Here is a 26,249-nt window from a genome sequence, read left to right on the forward strand (position 1 = left end):
AAAAAAAAAAAAAAAAAAAAAAAGGCAGGAGTAGGAAGAAAGCAGAAGCAGGTACACTAATTTTAGACAAAGCTGACATGACAGCAAAAAAGTTATCAGGGATAAAGAAGGACATTCCATAAAGATAAAGGAGCCAATTCTTCAAGAAGACATAACAATTCATAATGTGTATACCTCTAACAAGAAGAGTATCAAAATATGTCAGGCAAAAACTGATAGAAGTACATAGAGAAATAGAAGAATCCATCATTATAGTTGGAGATTACCACACACCTCTGTCAGAAATGAACAGATCCGCTTTAGCCTGATACACAGAGGTTGCAGTAAGCCAAGATTGCACCACTGCATTCCAGCCTGGGTGATAGAGCCAGACCCTGTCTCAAAAAGCAAAACAAACAGGCTGGACATAGTGGCTCATGCTTGTAATCCCAGCACTGTGGGAGGCCGAGGCTGGTGGATTACGTGAGGTCAGGAGTTCGAGACCCACCTGACCAAAATGGAGAAATCCTGTCTCTACTAAAAATACAAAAAAAAAAAAAATTAGCCAGGCGTGGTGGCGCATGCCTGTAATCCCAGCTACTTGGGAGGCTGAGGCAGGAAAATCACTTGAACCTGGGAGGCGGAGGTTGCAGTGAGCTGAGATTGCACTGTTGCACTCCAGCCTGGACAACAAGAGTGAAACTCTATCTCAAAGCAAACAAACAAACAAAAAAACAGATCAAGCAGGCAGAAAATCAGTAAGAAGATAAGTGAACTCAAAAACACCATCAACTGGGTATAATCAACATTTATGGACTACTTCATCAAAAATTAGCAGCATATACATTCTTCTTAAGTTCACCTGGAACATTCACTAAAATAGAGCATATTCTGGGTTATAAAACACACCTTAGCAAATTAATTTTTAAAACATACAATGCTGCTCTGAGTCTACAATGACAATAAGTTAGAAAGCAGTAACAGAAACACAACTGCAAAATCCCCAAGTATGTGCATATTAAATAATATACTTCTAAATAACACATGGGGCAAGAAAGAAATCTCAAGAGAAATTTAAAAATATCTTTAAATAAATAAAAATGAAAACAATTTATCAAAATTTGTGGGATGCAGTGAAAGCAGCACTTAGAAGAAAATTTATAGTACTGAATGTATATGTACATTAGAAAAAAAGGAATACTAAAATCAATAATCTAAATTTCTATCTCAGAAATATAGAAAAAGAGGAGCAAATTAAATGCAAAGTAAGCAGTTAGAAAATAAATAGTAGATTTAGGGTCCATAAAATTGAAAACAGAACATCAATAGAGAAAATCAACAAAACCAAAATCTGGTTCTTTGAAAAGATTAATAGAATAAATTAGCCTCTAGCCACGCTAATTAAGAGAAAGAGGATATAAAAATTGCTAATATCAGAAATGAAAAAGGAGACATCACTACAGATCCCATGGACATTAAAAGGATAATAAAGGAATATTATGAAAACTCTATGCCCACAAATTTGATAATGTAGATGAAACTAGACCAATTCCTTAAAAGACACAGTTATGTCAAACTCAAACAAAAATAGACAACCTGAACAGGCCTACATCTATTAAATACATTGAATCAATAATTAATATCCCTCTAAAATGGAAAGCAACAAAGTCCAGATGGGTTCACTGGTGAATTCTACCAAACATTTAAGAAAGAAATTATTCCATTTTTCTCCAATCTCTTTCAGAGAACAGAACCAGAGAGACTACTCTCTAACTCATTTTATAAGGCCAGTATTACCTCAATGTCAAAACCAGACAAAGACATTAAAAGAAAAGAACATATCTCTCATGAACATCAATGCAAAAATTATCAATGTAATGTTAGCACACTGAATCCAACAATGTATAAAAAGAATTATACACAATAAGTGGGATTAATCTTGGATACCCAAAGCTGGTTCCACATTCAAAAATCAATTAATGTAATCCACCACATCATCAGACTATAAAAAAAAATCACATGACTAAATCAATAGATGGAGAAGAGACAATCTGACAACATCCTGAATTTACTAAAAACTCCCAGTACACTAGGAATATGGGGGATCTTCTTCAAGCGGATGTAGAATATCTACAAAAAAACCCTACAGCTAACATCATATTTACCAGTAAAAAAAGAACTCAAAACTTTCCCACTGAGATCAGAAACAAGATAAGTATGTCCACTCTTACCACTTGTATTCAACACTGTACTGGAAGTACTTTGATAATTCAATAAGAAAGAAAAGAAAATACATGCATACAGATTAGGGAGAAAGAAATAAAACTCTTTTTGTGATGCCATGATTGTCGATGTAAAAACACAAAAGAATTGAAACAAATAAACAAAAAGCTCCAGGAACTAATAGGTGAGTATAGAAATGTTGTAGGATATAAGGTTAATATTCCAAAGTCAATAACTTTCCTATATATGAGCAATGAACAAGTGAAATTAAAAATGCAACACCATTTACATTAGCAGTCCCTAACAATGAAATACTGAGGTATAATCTGACAAAATATATATGAGATCTACATGAGAAAAATAACAAAACTCTGATGAATGAAATAAAAAAGAACTAAATAAATAGATATTCCACATAAAGAAATACTCAATATTGTCAAGATGTCCAATCTTCCCAACTTGACCTACAGATTCAAAGCAATCTCAGTCAAAATCTCAGCATATCAATTTGTGGAGTCTAATAACCAGATTCCAGAGTTCATATGGAGAAGCAAAAGACAGAAGATTCAACACAGTATTGAAGGAGAAGAACAAAGTTGGAGAATTGACACTGACTTTTCAATACTTACAATGAAATTACAGTAATCAAGTCACTGTGGTACTGATTGGTCAACGAATAGACAAATAAATCAATGGAACATATAGACAGCCTAGAAATAAGCTGATATAAATATATTGAACTGATCTCTGGCAACATAAAAGCAAAAGCAATACAATGGAGCAATGATGGTCTTTTCAACAAATGGTGCTGGAACAATTGGATGTCAACATGCAAAAAAGGGAACCTAGACGCAGACATTACACTCTTCAAAAATTTAACTCAAAATGCATCATATGTGTAAATATAAAATGCAAAATAATAAAACTCCTAGAAGGTAACATAGGAGAAAACATAAATAACTTTGGGTATTGCGATAAATTTTTAGATATAATAGTGTAGGCATGATTGATGAAAGAAATGATTAATAACCTGAATTTCACTGAAATTAAAACTGCTCTGCAAAAGACAATGTCAAGAGAATTCCTGCTTTACAGAAGAGAGAAAATATTTGTAAAAGACACATTTTATAAAGGACTGTTGTCCAAAATATACAGAGAACTCTGAAAACTCAACAACAAGAAAACAAACAACCCAATTAAAAAAAAATATGGGCCAAAGACCTGAACAGACACCTCACCGAAGAAATTAAATAGATGGCAAATAAGCATATGAAAAGATGTTTAACCTCATATGTCATCAGGGAAATGCAAACAAAAACAATGAGATACCACTATACACCCACTGGAATGGTCAGAACACGGACAACACCAAATGCTGGCAAGATGTGGAACAACAGGAACTCTTATTCATTGCTGATGGGAAAGCAAAATGGTACAGATGTTTTGGAAGTTTCTTACAAAACTATACTCTTACCATACGATCCAGCAATTGTGCTGGTTGGCATCTGCGAAAAGGAGTTGAAAAGTTATGTACACACAAAACCCTGCACACAGATGTTTATAGCAGCTTTATTTATAACTGCCAAAGCTTGGAAGCAACCAAGATGCCCTTCAGTAGATGAATCAATGAACAAACTGTGGTATATCCAGACAGTGGAATATTATTCAGCACTAAAAATAAATGAGCTATCAAAACATGAAAAGACAAAGCATATTACTAAGTGAAAGATGCCTGTCTAAAAGGCTACAAACTGTATGATTCCAACTATATGACATTCTGGAAAAGGCAAAACTATGGAGACAGTAAGAAGATCAATAATTGCCAGGGGTTAGGAGAAAGGGAAAGATGAATTTTTAAGGCAGTGAAAATATTCTGCATGATAATATAATGATGTATATATGTCATTATCCATTTGTCCAAACCCAATGAATGTTTGACACCAAGAGTGAGCCCCAGTGTAAACTATGGATCATGGGTGATTATGATGTGTCAAAGTAGGTTCATCAGTTGTAACAAACATACCAGTTTGGTGGAGGAGGTTGATAATGGGAGAGGGTATGAATGTGTTCGGGTAGGAAGACATATGGGAAATCTGTATACCTTCCTCTCAATTTTGCTGTAAACCTAATGCTGCCCTAAAATTTAAAAAAACACACGCAAAATATTACTTCTGGCATAGTTAGTATTTGAGACATCTGCCTTGCAAGCTTAGAAAAACTGAATAAGTTAGTCGAAACAGTTCCTACTTAAGAACAATTTTGATAGCTCAGGTTTATTATGAATGGTTGTAATTGATACTCTGAATTTGACCTTATTCAATATGCAACTGGAAAGAAATCTCTGCATATAAGCAACAAACTATCAATAGATTTTGCTGGTTTATTGACTCATACTATGTGTTTAAATATTATTAAGAGAGGTGGCGGTGTGCATTTTGTACATGTATACATTGCATTTCACATGTGGGTTGCTTTACCCAGAAAATATATTATTTATTTTATCTGGTGGCCCTTACATTATTTGATAAGCTATTGATTAAAGCATTTATTCTCTATTAAAACTAGTTCCAATATTAGAGCTGTAAAATGAAAAGGCCATAAAGAAGAAATGTAAGAAAAATATTTAACAGAATGAATATATGTTTAAGTCTTGGTTATCATAAGTCTTACGTAAATGTAATTCCTACAGCATTTACTAAAGTGATGGGTTATGAAAAAAAACTACATATACCATAATTTCAGAAACTACAATACCATCATACTAATTTTTTTAGTACTAAAGGTATTGTTAAAGTGTAGTATATTCAAAATTTAACTGGGCTTAGAAAAAATAAGGGACTAGTTAGTCCTAGTTAGTACACACAATAGGTAAGGTGCCCTAGTTAGTAACCCTAGTCAGTACACACACTAGGTAGTGTGCACCTGTAGTCCCAGCTACTGGTGAGGCTGAGGTGAGAGGGTCAAATTAGCCTGGGGAAATTGAGGATGCAGTGAGCTGTGATTGCACTACTGCACTCCAGCCTGGGCAACAGAGTGAGACCCTGTCTGAAAAATCAATCAATCAATCAATAAAAAATAAAGTGTAGTATATCATGAAAAATCTATTTCTCAAAATCACATTGGATTTCAAAATAGCAAAATATAGGATATTTCATGGCAGTCTTTTCAGTCTCATTAAATGATTCACCAGACAGTTTCTGACTGAAAAAATAATAATGACAATAATGTCAAGACAGGAAAGAATGTTTTTCATATTAAGAGACTTAATGAATCCAGAGTAAGCACTTTGAGTTAGGGAGGGTTTCTAAACACAATTCTGTAGTATCAAAAAGTTATTCCAGAAACTATTAACACAAATAAATGAAAAATAAACAATTTTTCAAAAGATACAACTCCTTTTATAGAAGGGAAAAACTTAAAATGATCATATTAAATAAATACTTCTCTGTTATCTTGAAAACAGAAAATAAAAGGATAGAAACATCCAAAAACGGCATCAAGATGAACGATCTGAATGGAAATAATTTGGATGAAGAAAACCTGATGGACTAGATATTTACAAAAGATAAGAAATGGAATAGTCAAATAACAAAGGAATAGAATACAAATAGGAAAAAAATTTAATGATCTCCAAGAAAGCGATCATGAGAAGTATTTCTCAAAACTACTTTATGAGTTTTAACTCTTCTAAACTATAATACATGAAAAGAATTTTTGTAGTCTTATACTGTTCACCCTTAGTACAAAGAAAGGGAAAAAATAGTCATTGAGTTTTTAAAAAGTGGTATACTGATAAAGGCATGCTAACTGACTCTTAACAAAAATTGGCAAAAAAAATTATCAATCACTAATGCAACTGTGGCATGTCTTACATATATTTTCTTTAGAGTAAAATTAGTCATAATTATGAAATCTATTAGGTTATTTAACTTCAAAAGGAATAGAATACTTTTTTTTTTACAATAAGCATATTACATGTAAACATTGTCATCAGAACTTGCAGAAAAGATATATACTTACCTAAAATATTAAATCATTGGATAAATTTCTAACTTTAAAATGAGGCAAATATGTTAAACTACAATACTATAATTTCAAAATCTAGCTGTATGTGATATTTAATATAAAAACAATTTTAAAGTTTCAAAAACTCTCATTTAAATATTTGACATATTTAGATATGGTGGTTACATAAAAAAGATTTCATCTTTTTTCCACCATATTAGTGCAATATAAAAAAGTCTGAATTATGCAAGAACTCTTCCAATTTATTGTAAAATCCTTATTATTGTCTTAAAATACAAAATTTATTGAGATCTACTTATCTGGCATCTTTCAAGACTATTCAGTCTAATTGGTACAGGTGTTCCAGCAATTGGGATTACTCAGGGGTTTAAGTTGTCATAGGTTGCCATAGGCTGTTTTGGAGGGTGAGGAGGTGAGTTATTTCTTTCTCTTTTACTTATTTACTTTTATGGTAAATGATGATGAGTTGTACTCCAGTTTTAATACTATAAAATAATTCTAAAGTTCTTACCTGATACTACACCAATTCCATCATCACAGTCATAGTCAGAGACTTCACTATCACTTATTCTCTTTGACCCTATGAAGTAAACAACAGCAATAATTAAAAATTCTGATTATTTAAGGAAGAAAATTCCCCAAACACCTGAAAAACAAATGAAAATATTCTGAATGAATCAGCTAATAACAAAAAATGTGTACAGAAGAAAAGTCATTATGAGCTTATCGTCATTTATTTTCACATACATTTCATGATGTGAGGATATGGGTAATGAGGAGTTAACAATTTATATAATTATTATTCTGGAAATATATAAGATAAAGTTCCTAAATGGTTTAAAGCTTAAAATAACATTAAATACTAAATAATATGTGTAAGTTATCCAACACTGATAAAATCTATTAGAAAATAGATAAGTCAAGTTAATTTTAGATGCTTATGGATAAAGACACTTAAGATCAGATAAATTTCAAAACACAGTGTGTTATATTCCAATGCATTAATGTGTCTTTTTCTAATATGCATGACCAATACATTGACTATGGTCAATTCCTTATTTTTCATGCTCATGGAGAGAAAGCATAATTCAGAAAGCAAACTCACTTAAGACATCTTAAATATCCTTTAAAAAAAAACTATGTAGTTTAGTTATTTCTCTATTGCTTTGAAAAGACAATAAGAAAAAAGTCATTCACAATACTAATACATAAAAATTGTGAATTTTGGTATGCTTTCTATGAAACAAACTAGGAAAGGCACTCATAGTTATTACAATTCAAGAGCACCATGTTTGTGTTTTTCCACACAAAACAAATCTATAGCAAAATTTTTAAATGTGAATCTTACTATGGCAAAAATAGCATCAAACTAAATCAACCAGAGCTTTAAGGGCTAAAGCAGATTGACTACACGCTTAAATATGAAATTATTGCATATAAAAACAAACCTGTGGTTATTTGTTTTTAAATATTTTTCACCTCCATGTGTTTCAGGAACAGACACACCCTACACAACAGAATTCTTTATTAAAGCATTTTTCCCTTCCTTGGTATCAGAAAACATTTAATGAATGAAGACAGTGTTGCTATTTCAAAAAGATGTTGTCTATTTTCTTACAGTACACATTATTTTTTACATGGAAATCAGTTTTATCAGAAAATAAGTGCTTTCATGTATGGTTTATAAAACACTGAGAACTCACATTGCATGAGGTGTCTAAGGCAGAGATCATTAAAATGTCCCAGAATTACCCTCAAGTATTTACAACCTACTCTTGGAGGCACCCGATAAATTTTTTCATTTGTTTATTTTACTACCTGTGTTTTGCCAGCAGGGAAAGTCTCTACTGCCAGAAACTGAAGTTCTCATTTTCTCCTTATAATGGTGAGGAAGAAGACACCTATCTTTTTTATCATATGGCCCTACTGAATGAACTCTTTCTATTATTTTCATTCCAAATGCTTATGTTCATAAAGCTTTAGACATGATCAAATCTGAAGCTTTTATAGCCCCAATAGATATTAAACTAGAATTACCTGACAACATCACAACAGACTGGGCATAAAAGCATTTACAGAATTCAGACATACATTCTAAAACGACTTGGGACAGAAGGGGTATCACATGAATGGGCTATTGAGGAGAACTTAAGGAGAATTGCTACCCAGCTTGTCTGTAAATGGGCAAGGACAGGTTTACTATGTCAGGTGCACTCCAGAACAGAAAGATTACAAGTTTTCGGTATTTGTAAAAAATCAGATCAAAAATGACAACAGCAAATGATGTTTATTTTAATCAGCCTTTGTAAGCTGTACCGTGTGTGGGTACATGGGTGAAGTGGCATATTTGGTTTGTAAATGCTGCCTCCTTCAAAATTGTATTGATTCTTTTCTAGATTGAGATTTTATCTGTTTGATATTAACCCTATATAAGTTAAAGATACTCCAATTCAGTTCCCTCTAATTGTCTCATCTTCCGACATTCTGACGAAAACAGGTTATTAAGTTCAGTATTTTCTTTTAAAATTAGTGGTTTTTTTTTTTTTTTTTTTTTTGAGATGGAGTTTTTGCTGTTGTTGCCCAGGCTGGAGTGCAATGGCGTTATCTCGGCTCATGGTAACCTCTGCCTGATGAGTTCAAGTGATTCTCTGGCCTCAGCCTCCGGAGTAGCTGGGATTACAGGCACCCAGCACTACGCCTGGCTAATTTTGTATTTTTAGTAGAAATGGGGTTTCACCATGGTAGTCGGGCTGGTCTCAAACTCCTGACCTCAAGTGATCCACCTGCCTTGGCCTCCCAAAGTGCTGGAATTACAGGCGTGAGTCACTGCAGCTGGCCAAAATTAGTGTTTTCAGTGTCCTATATATAATTCTTGCTTTATAAGCAAAGAGAGAGTTTCCCATATTTTCTTCTGAAAATTTAAAAATTTTGCTTTTTGCATTTACATCCTCATCTGTCTTGAACTGAGTTAGTGTATAGTATGAGATATAAATGCAATTTCACATTTTCCATATGGCTAACCCATATCTCAGTATTGTTTATTTAATATTTCCACCTTTCCCAAATAATCTGTGATGTCACCTCTGTCATCAATAAATGTATTCTATCTGCAAGAATCTAATGCAATTCAAATCAAAGTCCCTATAGGATGATCTGTATTGTAATTTTTTGCCCCTTGTACAGGCTGTCTATCCACAAATCAATAATTCATTGTGTTTGTTACTACAATGTTACATATTGAAGCAAATACATCCACCTTATTATTTGCATCTTGGATCATGCCCCTTTACTCTTTCATATAAATTTTAGATTCAAGTTATCATCTTGAACAAAAACACCCTATTGGGATTTTGATTTTGAATTTCACTGAATCAATAAATTAATTTAGAAAGAAGCGCCATATTTTACAGCATTGTTTCAGTAGTCAGGTACATGGCATTTTCTCCATTTAAGTTTGGCCTTTCTATAAAACTTTTAATTTTGGCTACTCAAATTATCCACATTTGTTGGATATATCCTTTCTATCTTATAATTTCAACTGCTATTAGCTATACAGTTAAGAACTATGTTTTCTAAATTAATTGCTCAGGCACAGAAATGCAATTTCATTGTGAATGTTAACCAATCACCTTGTTAAAGTCTTTTTCTCTCTCTTCTTCTATTAAAGTGATTATGGTTTAATTTGAATTTTTCTACGTAGACAATCATTATCCCCAATCGTTATGTGTTTTTCTTTTTTTTTCCTGCCTTGCTATGCTGATAACTACAATGGTGGGAAAAAAAACAGAAAAATTTTACATTCTTTTTAAAATTGTGATTTAAAATACAAGTTTTCTAATATTTTTCCCTTAGAAATGGTATTTGCTAAAGTTACACTTTATCACATTGGGGAATGTCTCTATATTGCTAGTTTGCAGAGTGAGATGTAATTTTTATTAAATGTGTTTTCTGCATCTATTGAATTAATCGTGCAGATTCTATAATTTAATATACTTATTTGGAAAATTATATGTAAATGTATATTACATATATACTGATATGATAAACAATTCTTTCATTCCTGAGTTTAAGTTCACTGATATTTCTTACGGATTTTAGATTTTTCCTTCTTAATTATTCTTTTAGAGACAAGGTCTTGATGTGTCACCCAGGTTGGGGTACAATGGCACAATCATAGCTCACTGTAACCTCAAACTCCGAGGCTGAACCAATCCTCCAGTCTCAGCTTTCTGAGTAGCTAGGACTATAGTTACACACCACCATGCCTGGCTAATTTTTAAATTTCTTTGCAGAGACGGGGCTCTTGCTATATTGCCCAGACTGGTCTCAAATTCCTGGCCTCAAGCAGTCATCCTGCCTGAGCCTACCAAAGCACTGGGATTGAAAGCAATTTTTGCATTTTTATTTATTCACTCTAAGTTTTCAAAGTGTTTGCTGTAATTATCACAATACTTTGTTATCAATTTATTTTCTGATATATCAATTATGTTTCCTTTGCATCCTGAAACTTCTTTTTTTTCTATCAATAAATTTCACTAAAGGTTTATCTTGCTATTAATTTCAAGGGGTGAACTTTTGGGCTCCATTATCCTATCAATTAGAAATTTGTTTCACATATTATTAATTTTTGTTCCTACTTTCATGATTTCTTTCCTTCTGCTTTAAATTTGTTTCACTATTTTTTCCCCTAAAGTCTTACATTGGATGAATACTTTATAATTTTCTGCCTTTTAATGTTTACTAACATGAACATTCCTCTGTTAGCACTTCCCTATGTTACTCAAATATTTATATGTAGTATATTGATTAAAGTTCTATTCTAGATATTTTCTTCTTAGGACTATAAGATATGTACCATATTTCTTAAATCCAAGACACTATCAACTGAGTGATTACTCATGATTTCAGAGATGCTAGAGCTTGAAAAAAATGCTGATTACAATGTAAGTTTCTACTTTTTTAAATTTTCAAAAGCACGGGTACAATTTATCTTTCTTTTTACAATTGATGTGATAACATAATATTAGAGAATATTACGTTAATTTTTAAAATTTGTCAAAAGGAATTATAAAATAGTATATTTATAACACACATATTTCATGGTTGTAACAGAGGAATGTGAATTCATTAATTAAGTGCAGAATTCTTTATTTGACCATGAGATTAAACTTGTTAATTGTGCTGCTTGATTCTTTTGTAACTTTCCTAAATTTTTGTTTGCCTGACCTGTCAATGATGGAAAGCAAATTATATTGGAATCTCCATAAGTGGTGGTAAATTTAATTTTTCTTTCTAGTGTTACTTTTGTATATTGCAGTTATTCCATGTAATTCACGAAAGTTGAAAAATATTTCAATAGATTTAGAAAATAATTTGAAAAATTATTACCCCCAATCATGATAAAATGTCTCAGCAAACTAGTAAAAAAAGAATGTTTATAAACTGATAAAGGGTATCTACAAAAAAACCTACAGCTGACATCACACTTAATTATGAAATACTGAATGTTCCCCCTAAGACAAAGAACATGTAAAGGATGATCACTCCAAGGATGGTCCTTCTATTCAACATTATATTGCAAGTCCTAAAAAGAGCAATACAGCCAGGAAAAGAAATAAAAGGTATACAGATTAGAAAGCAAGAAAGAATATGATCATGTAAATATAAAGTCCTAAGGAAACTATACAAAACTTATTAAGACTAGTAAGAAAATTTAGCAAGATTGCAGGATACATAGTCAATATAAAAATGAATATTTCTTAAAGAATAGCAATATACAAACAGAATATTAATTCCCAAACCATGTCATTTACAAGAATTTCCAAAATCATGAACTATTTAGAAATAAATTTAATATAAAATGTCCAAAATATGTATACTCCAAACCACAAAACACTGCTATACTAGTTTCTTATAGTTGTTATAACAAGATATTAAAAACTGAGTGCTTAAAACATCAGAAATCTGTTGTCTCATATCTCTGGGGGATAGAAGTTCAAAATCAAGGTCTCGGCAGGGCCATGCACTTTGATGGCTCTGGACAGAATCCTTCCTTGTCTCTCTTTGCTTCTGGTATTTGCCAAGAAACCTTGGTGTTCTTTTGTTTGTAGACTTATCACTCTAGTCGCATGGACATCTTCTCCCTGTATATCTTCATATTGTCTTCCCTCTGTCTGTCTCTGTGTCCACATTTCCTATCTGTCTAAGGACACCAGTCATATTGGATTAGGGCCCACCCTAATGACCTTGTTTTACCTTGGTTACTCCTGTAAAGACACTATTTACAAATAAGTTCACACCCTGAGGTATTGAGGGTTAAGGTTTCAACATATCTTTTTGGGGGATCACAATTCAACCCAAACAACTGCTAACAAGTTAAAGAAGACATAAATAAATGGAGATTCTTTTCTGCCAAATCGAAAGTCAGATATATTAAAATAACATTGTCAAGACACTGAGAGAAAATAAAAGTCATTCTAGGATGTTATATATAGCTAAACTTTCTATTAGTAAAACAAAACGAAACAAAACAAAACCAAAAAACCCAAGAGGCCAAGCGCAGTGGCTCACGCCTATAATCCCAGTACTTTGGGAGGCTGAGGCAGGCGTATCACCTGAGGTCAGGAGGTGGAGACCAGCCTGGCCAACATGGTGAAACCCTGTCTCTACTAAAAATACAAAAATTAGCCAGGCATGGTGGCGCGAGCCTGTAATCCCAGCTACTCGGGAGGCTGAGGCACAAGAATCACTTGAACCTGGGAGGCAGAGGTTGCTGAGAGCCAACATTGCAAAACTGCACTCCAGCCTGGGCAACAAGAGCAAAACTCAGTCCCACAACCGAAAAAAATAAAAATAAAAATAAAAAATAAAAAATAATATTCAGAAAAACAAAGCCTTTTCCCAATTCTTCAGTGAAAAAGTACTTCAAAAATAAACTTACCCCAAAATGAAGGGGTGATTAAAAAAAAAAAAAAAAAAGGTAAAAATTTTGGTAAAGCTAAAAAAACCTGAATGAATAAAATGACAATTATAATGATAATTAATCTGGAGGCAGAGGTAAACTTCTGTTAGTAATACGTTAGATGATAGGGAAGAGGGTGCTTACCAAATTGCAAAATTTTATATGGTTTGGAAAAAAAGGTAGAGATACACGCTGGCTCACACCTATAATCCTAGCACTTTGGGAAGCCGAGGTGGGCAGATTGCCTGAGCTTAAGCATTTGAGACCAGCCTGGACAACATGGTGGAAACCCCATCTCTACTAAAATACAAAAAAAAAAAAGAAAAAATAAATAAATATCAGCCAGGCATGGAGGTGTGCACCTGTAGTCCCAGCTACTAGGGAGGCTGAGGCAGGAGGCAGAGGTTGCAGTAAGCCAAGATTGCACCACTGTACTACAGCCTGGGTGACAGAGTGAGACTCCATCTCCAAAAAAAAAAAAAAAAAAAAAAAAAAAACTTTTTTAGGTATGCATGTTAATATTTCAAAAGTAACCATTAAAACAATAGAGATTAAAAGCAGACAGAAAGCAGAGTATACAAAATAGTACTAACATGTCCCTATTATGATATAAAAAAGAAAAAATAATAATCCATATACATTTGTCTGTGTGTGCATTTTTGAGAGACTGTCACTATAATTGCAATTTTGCACTTTCTCCTTTCACTTCCTTCTGGTTTTGTTTTGTTTTGTTTTGAGACAGAGTCTCGCTCTGTTGCCCAGGCTGGAGTGGGTGTGATAAAATCGAAGTCTAGGATTTTAGATGCTTGTCTGATCCTGATAAATACCCTCTTTGAATCTTCTCCCAGACCTGAGCTAAGGACACCTGGAGATTCATAACAAAGGACATCAGTTGCAGTTGCTTCTGTAGATGGCCCACAAAATCAGGGTGAGAAGGGACGAGAGATAAACACAGGTTCCAGTTTGTCTACATGGATTCCAGTTTTCCTTGATTTTCCTTTTTGGATGCGTTTTTTGTAACCAGTCTATCCTTCTGTCCCACAGAGACTTCCGGAACCACTACTAAATGAAGAGACAACAGACTTTCACAGACTTTTTCACTAGATCCTCTTTGGGGTCTTTGGCAAGTGACTTTTCTCAGATTCCTCAACCATTGTCTTACAAACCTTCCTAAAAGAATTCCCAGTTTCTCCCACCACTTTGTAAAGTTTAATCTTTAAAATAAATATCTTATTTGGTAGTACTTCAGCACTAAATGCTTTGGCTTCCTCACTGAGGCTTAAATTATATTTCAGTCTTTAATTCATCTAGAGTTCATTTTTTTGTATATGGTTCAAGAAAAAGATCAAGTTCTTCTATTGTCTTTTCTTTATCAATAGCATTTTTTAAAGCTCATTTATTCTTTTTTAAACTTTTATTTTAGGTTGGAAGGTACATGTGAAGGTTTGTTACATAAGTGAACTCGTGTCCCGAGTGTTTGTTTTACAGAGTATTTCATCACCCAGGTACTAAGCACAATGTCCAACAGTTATCTTTTCTGCTCCTTTCTACCCTCCCACTCTCCACCCTCAAGTAGACCCCAGTGTCTGTTGTTCCCTTCTTTGTGTTCATGAGTTATCTTTATTTAGCTCCCACTTCCAAGTAAGAACATGTGATATTTGGTCTTCTGTTTCTGCATCAGTTTGCTAAGTATAATGGTGTACAGTTCCATCCATGTTCCTGCTAAAGACATGATGCTCTTCTTTTTTATAGCTTCATAATATTCTATGGTGTATATGTACCACATTTTTTAAATCCAATCTGTCATTGATGGGCATTTAAGTTAATTCCATGTCTTTGCTATTGTGAATAGTGCTATAAAGAACATTCACATGCATGTGTCATTATGGTAGAATGATGTATATTAATCTGGGAATATACCCAGTAATGGGATTGCTGGGTCAAATGGTAGTTCTACATTTAGCTCTATGAGGAATCACCATACTGCTTTCCACAATGGTTGAACTAATTTACACTCCCACCAACAATGTGTAAGTGTTCCCTTTTCTCCACAACCTTGCCAGCATCTGTTATTTTTTGACTTTTTAATGATAGCCATTTTATCTGGTGTGCAATGGTACCTCATTGTAGTTTTGATCTGCATTGCCCTAATGATTAGTGATATTAAGCTTATTTTATATGCTTGTTGGCCACATGCATGTCTTCTTTTTTCATTATTATACTTTAAGTTCTGGGGTACATGTGTAGAACATGCATGTTTGTTACATAGGTATACACGTGCCATGGTGGTTTGCGGCACCCATCAACCCATCAACTCATCAACTATATTAGGTATTTCTCCTAATGCTATCCCTCCCCTACCCCCACTCCCCCAACAGGTCCTGCTATGTGATGTTCCCCTCCCTGTGTCCCTGTGTTCTCAATGTTCAACTCCCAATTATGAGTGAGAACACACAGTGTTTCATTTTCTGTTCCTGCATTAGTTTATTGAGAATGATGGTTTCCAACGCCATCCATGTCCCTGAAAAGGACATGCACTCATCCTTTTTATGGCTGCACAGTATTCCATGGTGTATATGTGCCACATTTTCTTTATCCAGTCTATCACTGATGGGCATTTGGGTTGGGTCCAAGTCTTTGCTATTGTGAACAATGCCGCAGTAAACAGACGTGTACATGTGTCCTTACATTAGAATGATTCATAATCCTTTGGGTATATAACCAGTAATGGGATGGCTGGGTCAAGTGGTATTTCTAGTTCTAGATCCTTGAGGAATCGCCACACTGTCTTCTACAATGGTTGAACTAATTTATACTCCCACCAACAATGTAAAAGCGTTCCTATTTCTCCACATCCTCTTCAGCATCTGTTGTTTCCTGGCTTTTTAATGATCACCATTCTAACTGGCATGAGATGGTATCTCACTGTGGTTTTGATTTACATTTCCCTAATGACCAGTGATGATGAGCTTTTTTTCATATGTTTGTTGGTTGCTTAAATGTCTTCTTTTGAGAAGTGTCTGTTCATATCCTTCATCCACGTTTTGATGCATTTGTTTGTTTTTTTCTTGTAAATCTGTTTAAGTTCTTTGCAGATTCTGGATATTAGCCCTTTGTCAGATAGATAGACTGCAAAAGTTTTCTCCCATTCTGTAGGTTGCCTGTTCACTCTGATGATAGTTTCTTTTGCTGTGCAGAAGCTCTTTAGTTTAATCAGCTTCCCATTTGTCTATTTTGGCTTTTGTTGCCATTGCTTTTGGTGTTTTAATCATGAAGTCTGTGCCCACGCCAATGTCCTCAATGGTATTACCTAGGTTTTCTTCTAGGGTTTTTATGGTTTTAGGTCTTATGTTTAAGTCTTTAATCCATCTTGAGTTAATTTTTTGTAAAAGGTGTCAGGAAGGGATCCAGTTTCAGCTTTCTGCATATGGCTAGCCACTTTTCCCAACACTAGTTATTAAATAGAGAATCCTTTTCCCATTGCTTGTTTTTGTCAGGTTTGTCAAAAATCAAATGGTTGTAGATGTGTGGCATTATTTCCGAGGCTTCTGTTCTGTTCCATTGGTCTATATATCTGTTTTGGTACCAGTGCCATGCTGTTTTGGTTACTGTAGCCCTGTATATAGTTTGAAGTTAGGTAGCGTGATGCCTCCAGCTTTGTTCTTTCTGCTTAGGATTGTCTTGGCTATGTGGGCTCTTTTTTTGCTCCATATGAAATTTAAAGTCATTTTTTCCAATTCTGTAAAGAAAGTCAATGGCAGCTTGATCAGGATAGCATTAAATCTATAACCTACTTTGGGCAGTATGGCCATTTTGATTTTGATTCTTCCTATCCATAAGCATGGAATGTTTTTCCATTTGTTTGTGTTCTCTCTTATTTCCTTGAGCAGTAGTTTGTAGTTATTCTTGAAGAGGTCCTTCACATCCCTTGTAAGTTGGATTCCTAGGTATTTTTTTCTTTTTGTAGCAATTGTGAATGGGAGGTCACTCATGATTTGGCTCTATGTTTGTCTGTTATTAGTGTACAGGAATGCCTGTGATTTTTGCATTTTTGCATGCCTGAGACTTTGCTGAAGTTGCTTTTCAGTGTAAGGAGATTTCGGGCTGAGATGATGGGGTTTTCTAAATACACAACCATGTCATCTGCAAACAGAGACAATCTGATCTAGCTTTTTCCTACTTGAATACCCTTTGTTTCTTTCTCTTGCCTGACTGCCCTGGCCAGAACTTCCAATACTATGTTGAACAGGAGTGGTGATAGAGGGCATTCTTGTCTTGGGCCGGTTTTCAAAGGGAATGCTTCCAGTTTTTGCCCATTCAGTATGATATTGGCTGTGGGTTTGTCACAAATTGCTTGTATTATTTTGAGATATGTTCCATTGATCAATGCCTAGTTTATTGAGAGTTTTTAGCATGAAGGGGTGTTGAATTTTGTTGAAGGCCTTTTCTGCATCTATTGAGATAATCGTGTGGTTTTTATCATTGGTTCTGTTTACGTGATGGATTATGTTTATTGATTGATATGTGTATGTTGAACCAGCCTTACATCCCAGGGATGAAGCCAATTTGATCATGGTGGATAACCTTCTTCATGTGCTGCTGGATCCAGTTCGTCAGTATTTTACTGAGGATTTTTGCATCGATGTTCATCAGGGATATTGGCCTGAAATTGTCTTTTTTGTTGTTGTTGTGTCTCAGCCAGGTTTTGTTATCAGGAAGATGCTGGCCTCATAAAAGGAGTTAGGGGGGATTCCCTCTTTTTCTATTGTTTGGAGTAGTTTCAGAAGGAATGGTACCAGCTCCTCTTTGCGCCTCTGGTAGAATTTGGTTGCGAATCTGTCTGGTCCTGGACTTAGTTTTGTTGGTAGACTATTAAGTGCTGCCTCAATTTCAGAACTTGTTACTGGTCTATTCAGGTATTCGACTTCTTCCTGGTTTAGTCTTGGGAGGGTGTATGTGCCCAGGAATTTATCCACTTCTTCTAGATTTTCTAGTTTGTTTGTGTTGAGGTGTTTATAGTATTCTCTGATGGTAGTTTGTATTTCTGTGGGATTGGTGGTGATATCCCCTTTACCATTTTTTACAGCATCTATTTGATTCTTCTCTCTTTTCTTCTTTATTAGTCTGGCTAGTGGTTTATCCATTTCGTTGATCTTTTCAAAAAACGAGCTCCTGGATTTGTTGATTTTTTGAATGGTTTTTCGTGTCTCTGTGTCCTTCAGTTCTGCTCTGATCTTAGTTATTTCTTGCCTTCTGCTAGCTTTTGAATGTGTTTGCTCTTGCTTCTCTAGTTCTTTTAATTGTGATGTTAGGGTGTCAATTTTAGATCTTTCCTGCTTTTTCCTGTGGGCATTTAGTGCTATAAATTTCACTCTACACACTGCTTTAAATGTGTTCCAGAGATTCTGGTACACTGTGTCTTTGTTCTCATTGGATTCAAAGAACATCTTTATTTCTGCCTTCACTTCATTATTTACCCAGTAGCCATTCAGGAGCAGGTTGTTCAGTTTCCATGTAGTTGTGTGGTTTTGAGGGAGTTTCTTAATCCTGAGTTCTAGTTTGATTGCAGTGTGGTCTGAAAGACTGTTTGTTATGATATCTGTTCTCTTGCCTTTGCTGAGGAGTGTTTTACTTACAATTATGTGGTCAGTTTTAGAGTAAGTGCAATGTGGTGCTGAGAAGAACGTATATTCTGTGATTTGGGGTTGAGAGTTCTGTAGGTGTCTATTAGGTTCGCTTGGTCCAGAGCAGGGTTCAAGTCCTGAATATCCTTGTTAATTTTCTGTCTCATTGATCTGTCTAATGTTGACAGCAGGGTGTTAAAGTCTTCCATTACTATTGTGTGGGAGTATACGTCTCTTTGTAGGTCTCTAAGAACTTGCTTTATGAATCCGGGTGCTCCTGTATTGGGTGCATATATTTTTAGAATAGTTAGCTCTTCTTGTTGCATTGATCCCTTTACCATTATGTAATGGCCTTCTTTGTCTCTTTTGATCTCTGTTGGTTTAAAGTCTGTTTTATCAGAGAGTAGGATTGTAACCCTTGCTTTTTTTTTTTTGCTTTCCATCTGTTTCGTAGATCTTCCTCCAACCCTTTATTTTGAGCCTATATGTGTCTCTGCTCGTGAGATGTGAGATGGATCTCCCAAATACAGCACACCGATGGGTCTTGACTCTTTATCCAATTTGCCAGTCTGTGTCTTTTAATTGGGGTATTCAGCCCATTTACATTTAAGGTTAATATTGTCATGTGTGAATTTGATTCTGCCATTATGATCTTAGCTGGTTATCTTGCATGTTAGTTTATGCAGTTTCTTTGTAGTGTCGATGGTCTTTACAATTTGGTATGTTTTTGCAGTGGCTGGTATTTGTTGTTCCTTTCCATGTTTAGTGCTTCCTTCAGGATCTCTTGTAGGGCAGGCCTGGTGGTGACAAAATCTCTCAGCATTCACTTGTCTGTAAAGGATTTTATTTCTGCTTCACTTATGAACTTAGTTTGGCTGGATATGAAATTCTGGGTGGAAAAATCTTTTCTTTAACAATGTTGAATATTGGTCCCCACTCTCTTCTGGCTTAAGATATTCATTGTCACTCTGATGGGCTTCCCTCTGTGGGTAACCTGCCCTTTCTCTCTGGCTGCCCCTAACATTTTTTCCTTCATTTCAACCATGCTGAATCTGATGATTATATGTCTTGGGGTTGCTCTACTCGAGGAGTATCTTTGTGGTGTTCTTTGTATTTCCTGAATTTGAATGTTGGCCTGCCTTGCTAGGCTGGGTAAGTTCTCCTGGATAATATCCTGAAGAGTGATTTCCAACTTGGTTCTATTCTCCTTGTCACTGTTAGGTACACCAATCAAACATAGATTTGGTCTTTTCACATCGTCCCATACTTTTTGTTCATTTTTCACTCTTTTTTCTCTAATCTTGTTTTCTTGTTTTATTTCATTGAGTTGATCTTCAATCTCTGATATCCTTTCTTCTACTTGATCAGTTCAGCTAATGATACTTGTGTTGCTTCACAAAGTTCTTGTGATGTGTTTTTCAGCTCCATCAGGTGATTTACGTTCTTCTCTAAACTGGTTATTCTAGTTAGCAATTTGTCTAACCTTTTTTCAAGGTTCTTAGCTTCCTTGCAGTGGGTGAGGATATGTTTCTTTAGCTGGGAGGAGTTTGTTATCACCCACCTTCTGAAGTTGACTTCTGTCAATTCATCAAACTCATTCTCCATCCAGTTTTGTTCCCTTGCTGGTGAGGAGTTGTGATCCTTTGGAGGAGAAGAGGCGTTCTGGTTTTTGGAATTTCCACTCTTTTTGCACTGGTTTCTCCCCATCTTAGTACATTTATCTACCTTGGTCTTTGAAGTCAGTGACTGTCTGATGGGGTCTCTGAGTGGACATCCTTTTTGTTGATGTTAATACTATTCCTTTCTGTTTGGTAGTTTCCTTCCAACAGTCAGGCTCCTCTGCTGCAGGTCTGCTGGAGTTTGCTGGAGGTCTGCTCCCAACCCTGTTTGCCTGGGTGACACCAGCAGAGGGTGCAGTCCAGCAACAGAGGCTGCAGTCTCCTGTTCCTTCCTCTGGAAGCTTTGTCCTAGAGGGGCACCCACCAGATGCCAGCCAGAGTTCTCCTGTATGAGGTGTCTGCCAGCTCCTACTGGGAGGTGTCTCCTAGTCAGGATACACGGAGGTCAGGGACCCACTTGAGGAGCCAGTCTGCCCCTTATCAGAGCTGGAACACTGTGCTGGGAGATCTGCTGCTGTATTCAGAGCTACCAGGCAGGGACGTTTAAGTCTGCTGAAGCGGCTCCCCCAACTGCTCCTTCCCACAGGTGCTCTGTCCCAGGGAGGTGAGGGTTTTATCTGTAAGTTCCTGACTGGAGCTGCTGCCTTTTTTTCAGAGATGCCCTTCCCAGGGAGGAGGGATTCTGCAGAGGCAGTCTGGCAATAGTGGCCTTGCTGAGCTGTGGTGGGCTCCACCCAGTTCAAACTTCCTGTCTACTTTGTTTACACTGCGAGGGTGAAACCGCCTATTCAAGCCTCAGCAATGGTGGATGCCCCTCCCCACACCATGTTCAAGAGTCCCAGGTAGAGCTCAGACTGCTGTGTTAGCAGCAAGAATTTCAAGCCAGTGTGTCTTAGCTTGCTGGGCTCCATTGGGGTGGGATCGGCCGAGCCAGACCACTTGGCTCCCTGGCTTCAGCCTTCTTTTCCAGGGGAGTAAATGGCTCTGTCTTGCTGGCATTCTGGGTGCCAGTGGGGTATGAAAAACAAAATTCCAGTGGCTAGCTTGGTGTCTGCCCAAACGGCTGCCCAGTTTTGTGCTGGAAACCCAGGGCCCTGGTAGCCTGGGCACTGCAGTGAATCTCCTGGTCTGCGGGTTGTGAAGATCATGGGAAAAGTGCAATATCTGGGCCAGAGCCCAAGGTACAGTCCCTAATGGGTTCCCTTGGCTAGGAAAGGGAGTTCCCCAACCCCTTGTATTTCCTGGGTGAGGCAACGCCCCACCCTGCCTTGGCTTGCCCTCCTTGGGCTGCACCCACTTCCAACCAGTCCCAGTGAGACGAACTGGGTACCGCAGTTGGAAATGCAGAAATCACCTGCCTTCTGTGTTGATCTCACTGGGAGCTGCAAACCAGAGCTGTTCCTGTTTGGCCATCTTGCCAGCAATTGTGGCAGTTTTCAAGGGAAATGCTTCCAGCTTTTGCCCATTCACTATTAAGTTGGCTATGGATTTGTCATAGGTGGCTCTCATTATTTTGAGGTATGTTCCTTCAATGCCTACTTCTTGAGAGTTTTAAACATCAAGGAACGTGGAATTTTAATGAAAGCCACTTCTGCATCTATTGAAAAGATTATGTGATTTTTGTATTTAGTTTTGATTATGTGATGAATCACATTTATCGATTTGTGCATGTTGAACCAATCTTGCATCCCAGGGATAAAGACTACTTGTTTGTGGTGAATTGACTTTTTGATATGGCACTGTATTTTTCAATTTTCAATTGTTTATTTCTGGTACATGGAAATAATTGATATTGTATCTTGATCTTATATCCAGTAACCGTGATAGATTCACTTCTATCTATAATAGTTTTTGCACAGATCCCATCTGACTTTCTATATGAATGAACATGTATGCAAATAAGCATCCTTTTACTTCTTTTTCAATCTGGATGCATTTGATTTTTCTTGCCTTATGTACAAGCTAGAACTACAATTACAACTTTCAATAACAGCTGCCAGGGCAGACATTTTTTTTCTCATTTGTGACCTTGGGAGGAAAGAATGCAGTCTTTTACCAATATGATTTAGCTGTAGGGTTTGATACATTTTCTTTATTGGATTGAGAAAGTTCCTTTCTATCCTACTTTGCTTAGGGTCTTTTACGGGGATGAACATTGGATTTTATCAAGTGCTCTTTCTTGAGATGATCTCTTGAGATTATTATATATTTTTTCTTTTTCAGTTTAATATGATGAGTGACATTCTGTTTTCCAAATGTTAAACAAACATTGCATCCGTGGTATAAAAACATTTGGTCATGAGATATTATGCCTTTTATGTATTGTGGATTCAATTTTCTATATTTTTATTTTACAACATATTTCTAAATTTAATATGCTAAATTTGCTAAAATTTTCCTGAGGTTTATTGGCTTACAGATTTCTTTTAATATGTTAGTTGTTGGTATCAGAGTAATGTTTGCTTCATAAAATGAGCTGGATGGTATTCCCAACATTATAATATTCTGCAAGAGTTTGTAAAGAACTGGTATTGTATCCCCCTTTCATGTTTGGCAGACTTCATTGATAAAGTCATCTGGGCCTGAAATTTTTTTGAGGGAAAATTTTTAGCTACAAATTCCATTTCTCAAATAGATATTGGGCTACTCAAGTTATTTCTTTCTTCTTGACAGAGACTCAAGTTTGTGTCTCTCGAGGAAATTTTCTATTTCATCTAGGTTGTCAAATGTATTTGTATCAAGTTGTTCACAGTTTTCCCTTACTGTCTTTTTAATATTTGTAGAATGTGTACTGATATCACCTTTTTCCTGATATTGATAATTTGTCTTCTGTCTTTCTTTGCTGATCATTCTGCCTAAAGGCTTATCAATTATATTGATATTTTAATAGATGCAACCTTTGGTTGCATTTACTTTCCCAATTGACTTTCTGTCTTTATTTCACTTTTTTCTATTTTGACTTTTAGTCCCTTTCTTCTACTTGAGTCTATTTTGCTCTTCTTTTTGAAGTTTGTTAGAGTGAAAACCTGTCACTGATTCGAGTTTTTTTTGGTATTAATAATATATGTCCTTAATGCTATACATTTCCCTACTGTTCTGCTTTAGCTGTATCCCATGAATTTCAATACATTAGGTGTTCATTTCATTCAGGTCAAAATAATTTTTAATTTCCTGTTTAACTTCTCCTTTGATTCATGGTTTAGAAGTGTTACTTCATTTATAAATATTTCAAGCTTGTCCAGAGATTTTCTGTTATTGATTTCTATTTTATTTCTATCATGATCAGATAACAGACTTTGACCTGAGTACTTTTAAATTTATCGATACTTGTTTGGGCAGGAGTAAGGTCTACCTTAGTAAATATTCTCAATGAACTTGGAGGGAAGGTGTTTTCTGATTTGTGGAATGTTTTGTAAATGTCACATAAATCCTTCAAGCCTTCTATTTGTTCTATAAACATTGATAGAGGAGTACTAAAATCTCTTACTGTAATTGAGATTGTATCTATCCTGTAGTTTTATCACTGCATTTTCTTTTCTCTTCTCCCTTTCTTTCCCTTTCCCTTTCCTTCCTTCCTTCCTTCCTTCCTTCCTTCCTTCCTTCCTTCCTTCCTTCCTTCCTTCTTTCCTTCCTTCCTTCCTTCCTTCCTTTTCTTCTCTTCCCTTCCTTTCCTTTCTTTTCCTTCTCTCTCCCTTTCTCTCTCTCTCTCTTTCTTTTTTGACAGAGTCTCTCATTCTGTTGCCCAGGCTGGAGTGCAGTGTGATCATGGCTCACTGCAGCCTCGACTTCCCAGGCTCAAGCCATCTTACCAGCTCAGCTTCTCAAGTAGCTGGAACTGCAGGTGCATGCCACTGAACCCGGGTAATTTTTTTAAAAATAAAAATGGGGTCTCATTATGTTTTCCAGGTTGGTCTCGAACTCTCGGGCTCAATCAATTCTCCCACTCAGCCTCCCAAAGTGCTGAGATTACAGGTGTGAGTCACTATAGCTGGCTTTGACTAAAATTGAGGTATAATTTATATAACATAAATATTTGTTTTAAGTATACAGTTCAGAAATTTTCAGTAAATTCTAAAATCTGTGTATACATCACTATAATCTAATGTTAGAATATCTCCTTCACTGCCAAAGGATTACTCACACCCATTTTCAGTCACTGTCTATTGCTACTTCCAGCCAACTGCTAACTTAATCTGTCTCAATAGATTTGTCACTTCTATACATGTTATATAAGTAGAATCATAGAACACATGGCCTTTTGCATCTAGCATCTTTCATTTAGCATAATATTTTTGAGGTTTGACTACATTGTAGTATGTAGCAGTATCTTCTTTCTTGTTATATATAGTAATCAGTTGTGCAGATATACCACATTTTATTATCCATTCACTGGTTGATGAATATTTCGACTATTTCTACCTTTTAATCATTGTGAATAATGCTGCTGTAAACATTCATGTACAAGTCTTTCAGTGAACATTCACTTTCGTTTCTCTTGAAGGTAAATTAGTGGTCATATGGTAAATTTATTTTTAAATTTTTAACAAAAGACCAAACTGTTTTCCAAAGTGTCTGTACCATTTCACATTTACATCAGCAAATGGATGAGGGTTCCAATTTCTGCACCTTCTTGCAAAAATTTGTTATCATCTTTCTTTTTCATTACATTCATTCTAGTGGGTATTAAATAATATAATTATGGCATAATTTGCATTTCACTAATAACTAACGATGTTGGGCATCTTTTCATGGCCTTATTTTTGATCCATATATTTTATTCTTTCAAATGACTATCAAGTATTTGCCCACTTTTTGACAGCACTATTTATCTTCTTACTATTATTGCATTTTAAGGGCTCCTTATATATTCTGGATACGAGTCCTCTGTCAAATATGAGATTCACAGATAAACATTATGTGCCGCACAATGATGTTTCAGTAAACAATTAATTATATATGATAGTGGTCCTATACAATTATGATGGAACTGAAAAATTCCCTATTGATGTCATAGCCATCACAATGTCACAGTATAATCACTTTATTTTTTATAAATAAAGTGTAGCCTAAGTTTTCAATGTTTATAAAGTCTACTGTAGTATACAATAATGTGCTAGGCCTTCACATTCACTTACCAAGTTTCTCACTGACTCACCCTGAACAACTTCCAGTCCTGCAGTCTCCACTCATGGTAAGTACTCTATTCATGTATATCATTTTTTAATCTTTTATACCATATTTTGATTGTACCTTTTCTATATTTACATACATTTAGATAAATAAATACTTGTCATTGTGTTACAATTGCTTATAGTATTCAGCATAGTAACATGCTTGTACAGGTTTGTAGCCTACAAGCAACAGACTATACCACATTGCTGAGGTGTATAGTAGGCTATACCACCTCGGCTTGTATAAGTGCACTCTATGATGTTCATGCAATGATGACAATGTTTAATGGCACATTTCTCAGAAAGTAAACTGGTCATTAGCTGCCACGTGACTGTATTTTCTCCCAGCCTGAGGCTTTAAAAAAATCTTCTTAATGATGTCTTCAAAAGCAAATATTTTAAATTTTGATGCAGTCCAATGTATTATTTTTTATTGATCAGGCCTTTGGTGTTGTTTTGGGGAAAACTCTGCCTAACCCAAAGGAATGAAGATTTTTCTCCTATGTTTTCTTTTATTATTATTATTATTATACTTTAAGTTCTAGGGTACATGTGCATAATGTGCAGGTTTGTTACATATGTATACTTGTGCCATGTTGGTGTGCTGCACCCATCAACTTGTCAGCACCCATCAATTCGTCATTTA

General features: G+C 35.5%; 1 protein-coding gene across 5 annotated transcripts in view; it reads right to left on the reverse strand.

Annotated features, from left to right (window-relative positions):
- The window catches only part of RIMS2 (regulating synaptic membrane exocytosis 2), a 773,533-nt gene that overhangs the window by 291,006 nt on the left and 456,278 nt on the right, over positions 1-26,249 (reverse strand). For all 5 annotated transcript variants that reach the window (XM_011931177.1, XM_011931160.1, XM_011931186.1 and 2 more), the window contains one exon: positions 6,740-6,808. In XM_011931177.1, the coding sequence (XP_011786567.1) occupies positions 6,740-6,808 (69 nt within the window). The remainder of the gene's footprint in view (positions 1-6,739; positions 6,809-26,249) is intronic.

This window comes from Colobus angolensis, unplaced genomic scaffold (assembly GCF_000951035.1).
Source record: "Colobus angolensis palliatus isolate OR3802 unplaced genomic scaffold, Cang.pa_1.0 Scaffold121, whole genome shotgun sequence".
NCBI lineage: Eukaryota > Metazoa > Chordata > Mammalia > Primates > Cercopithecidae > Colobus > Colobus angolensis.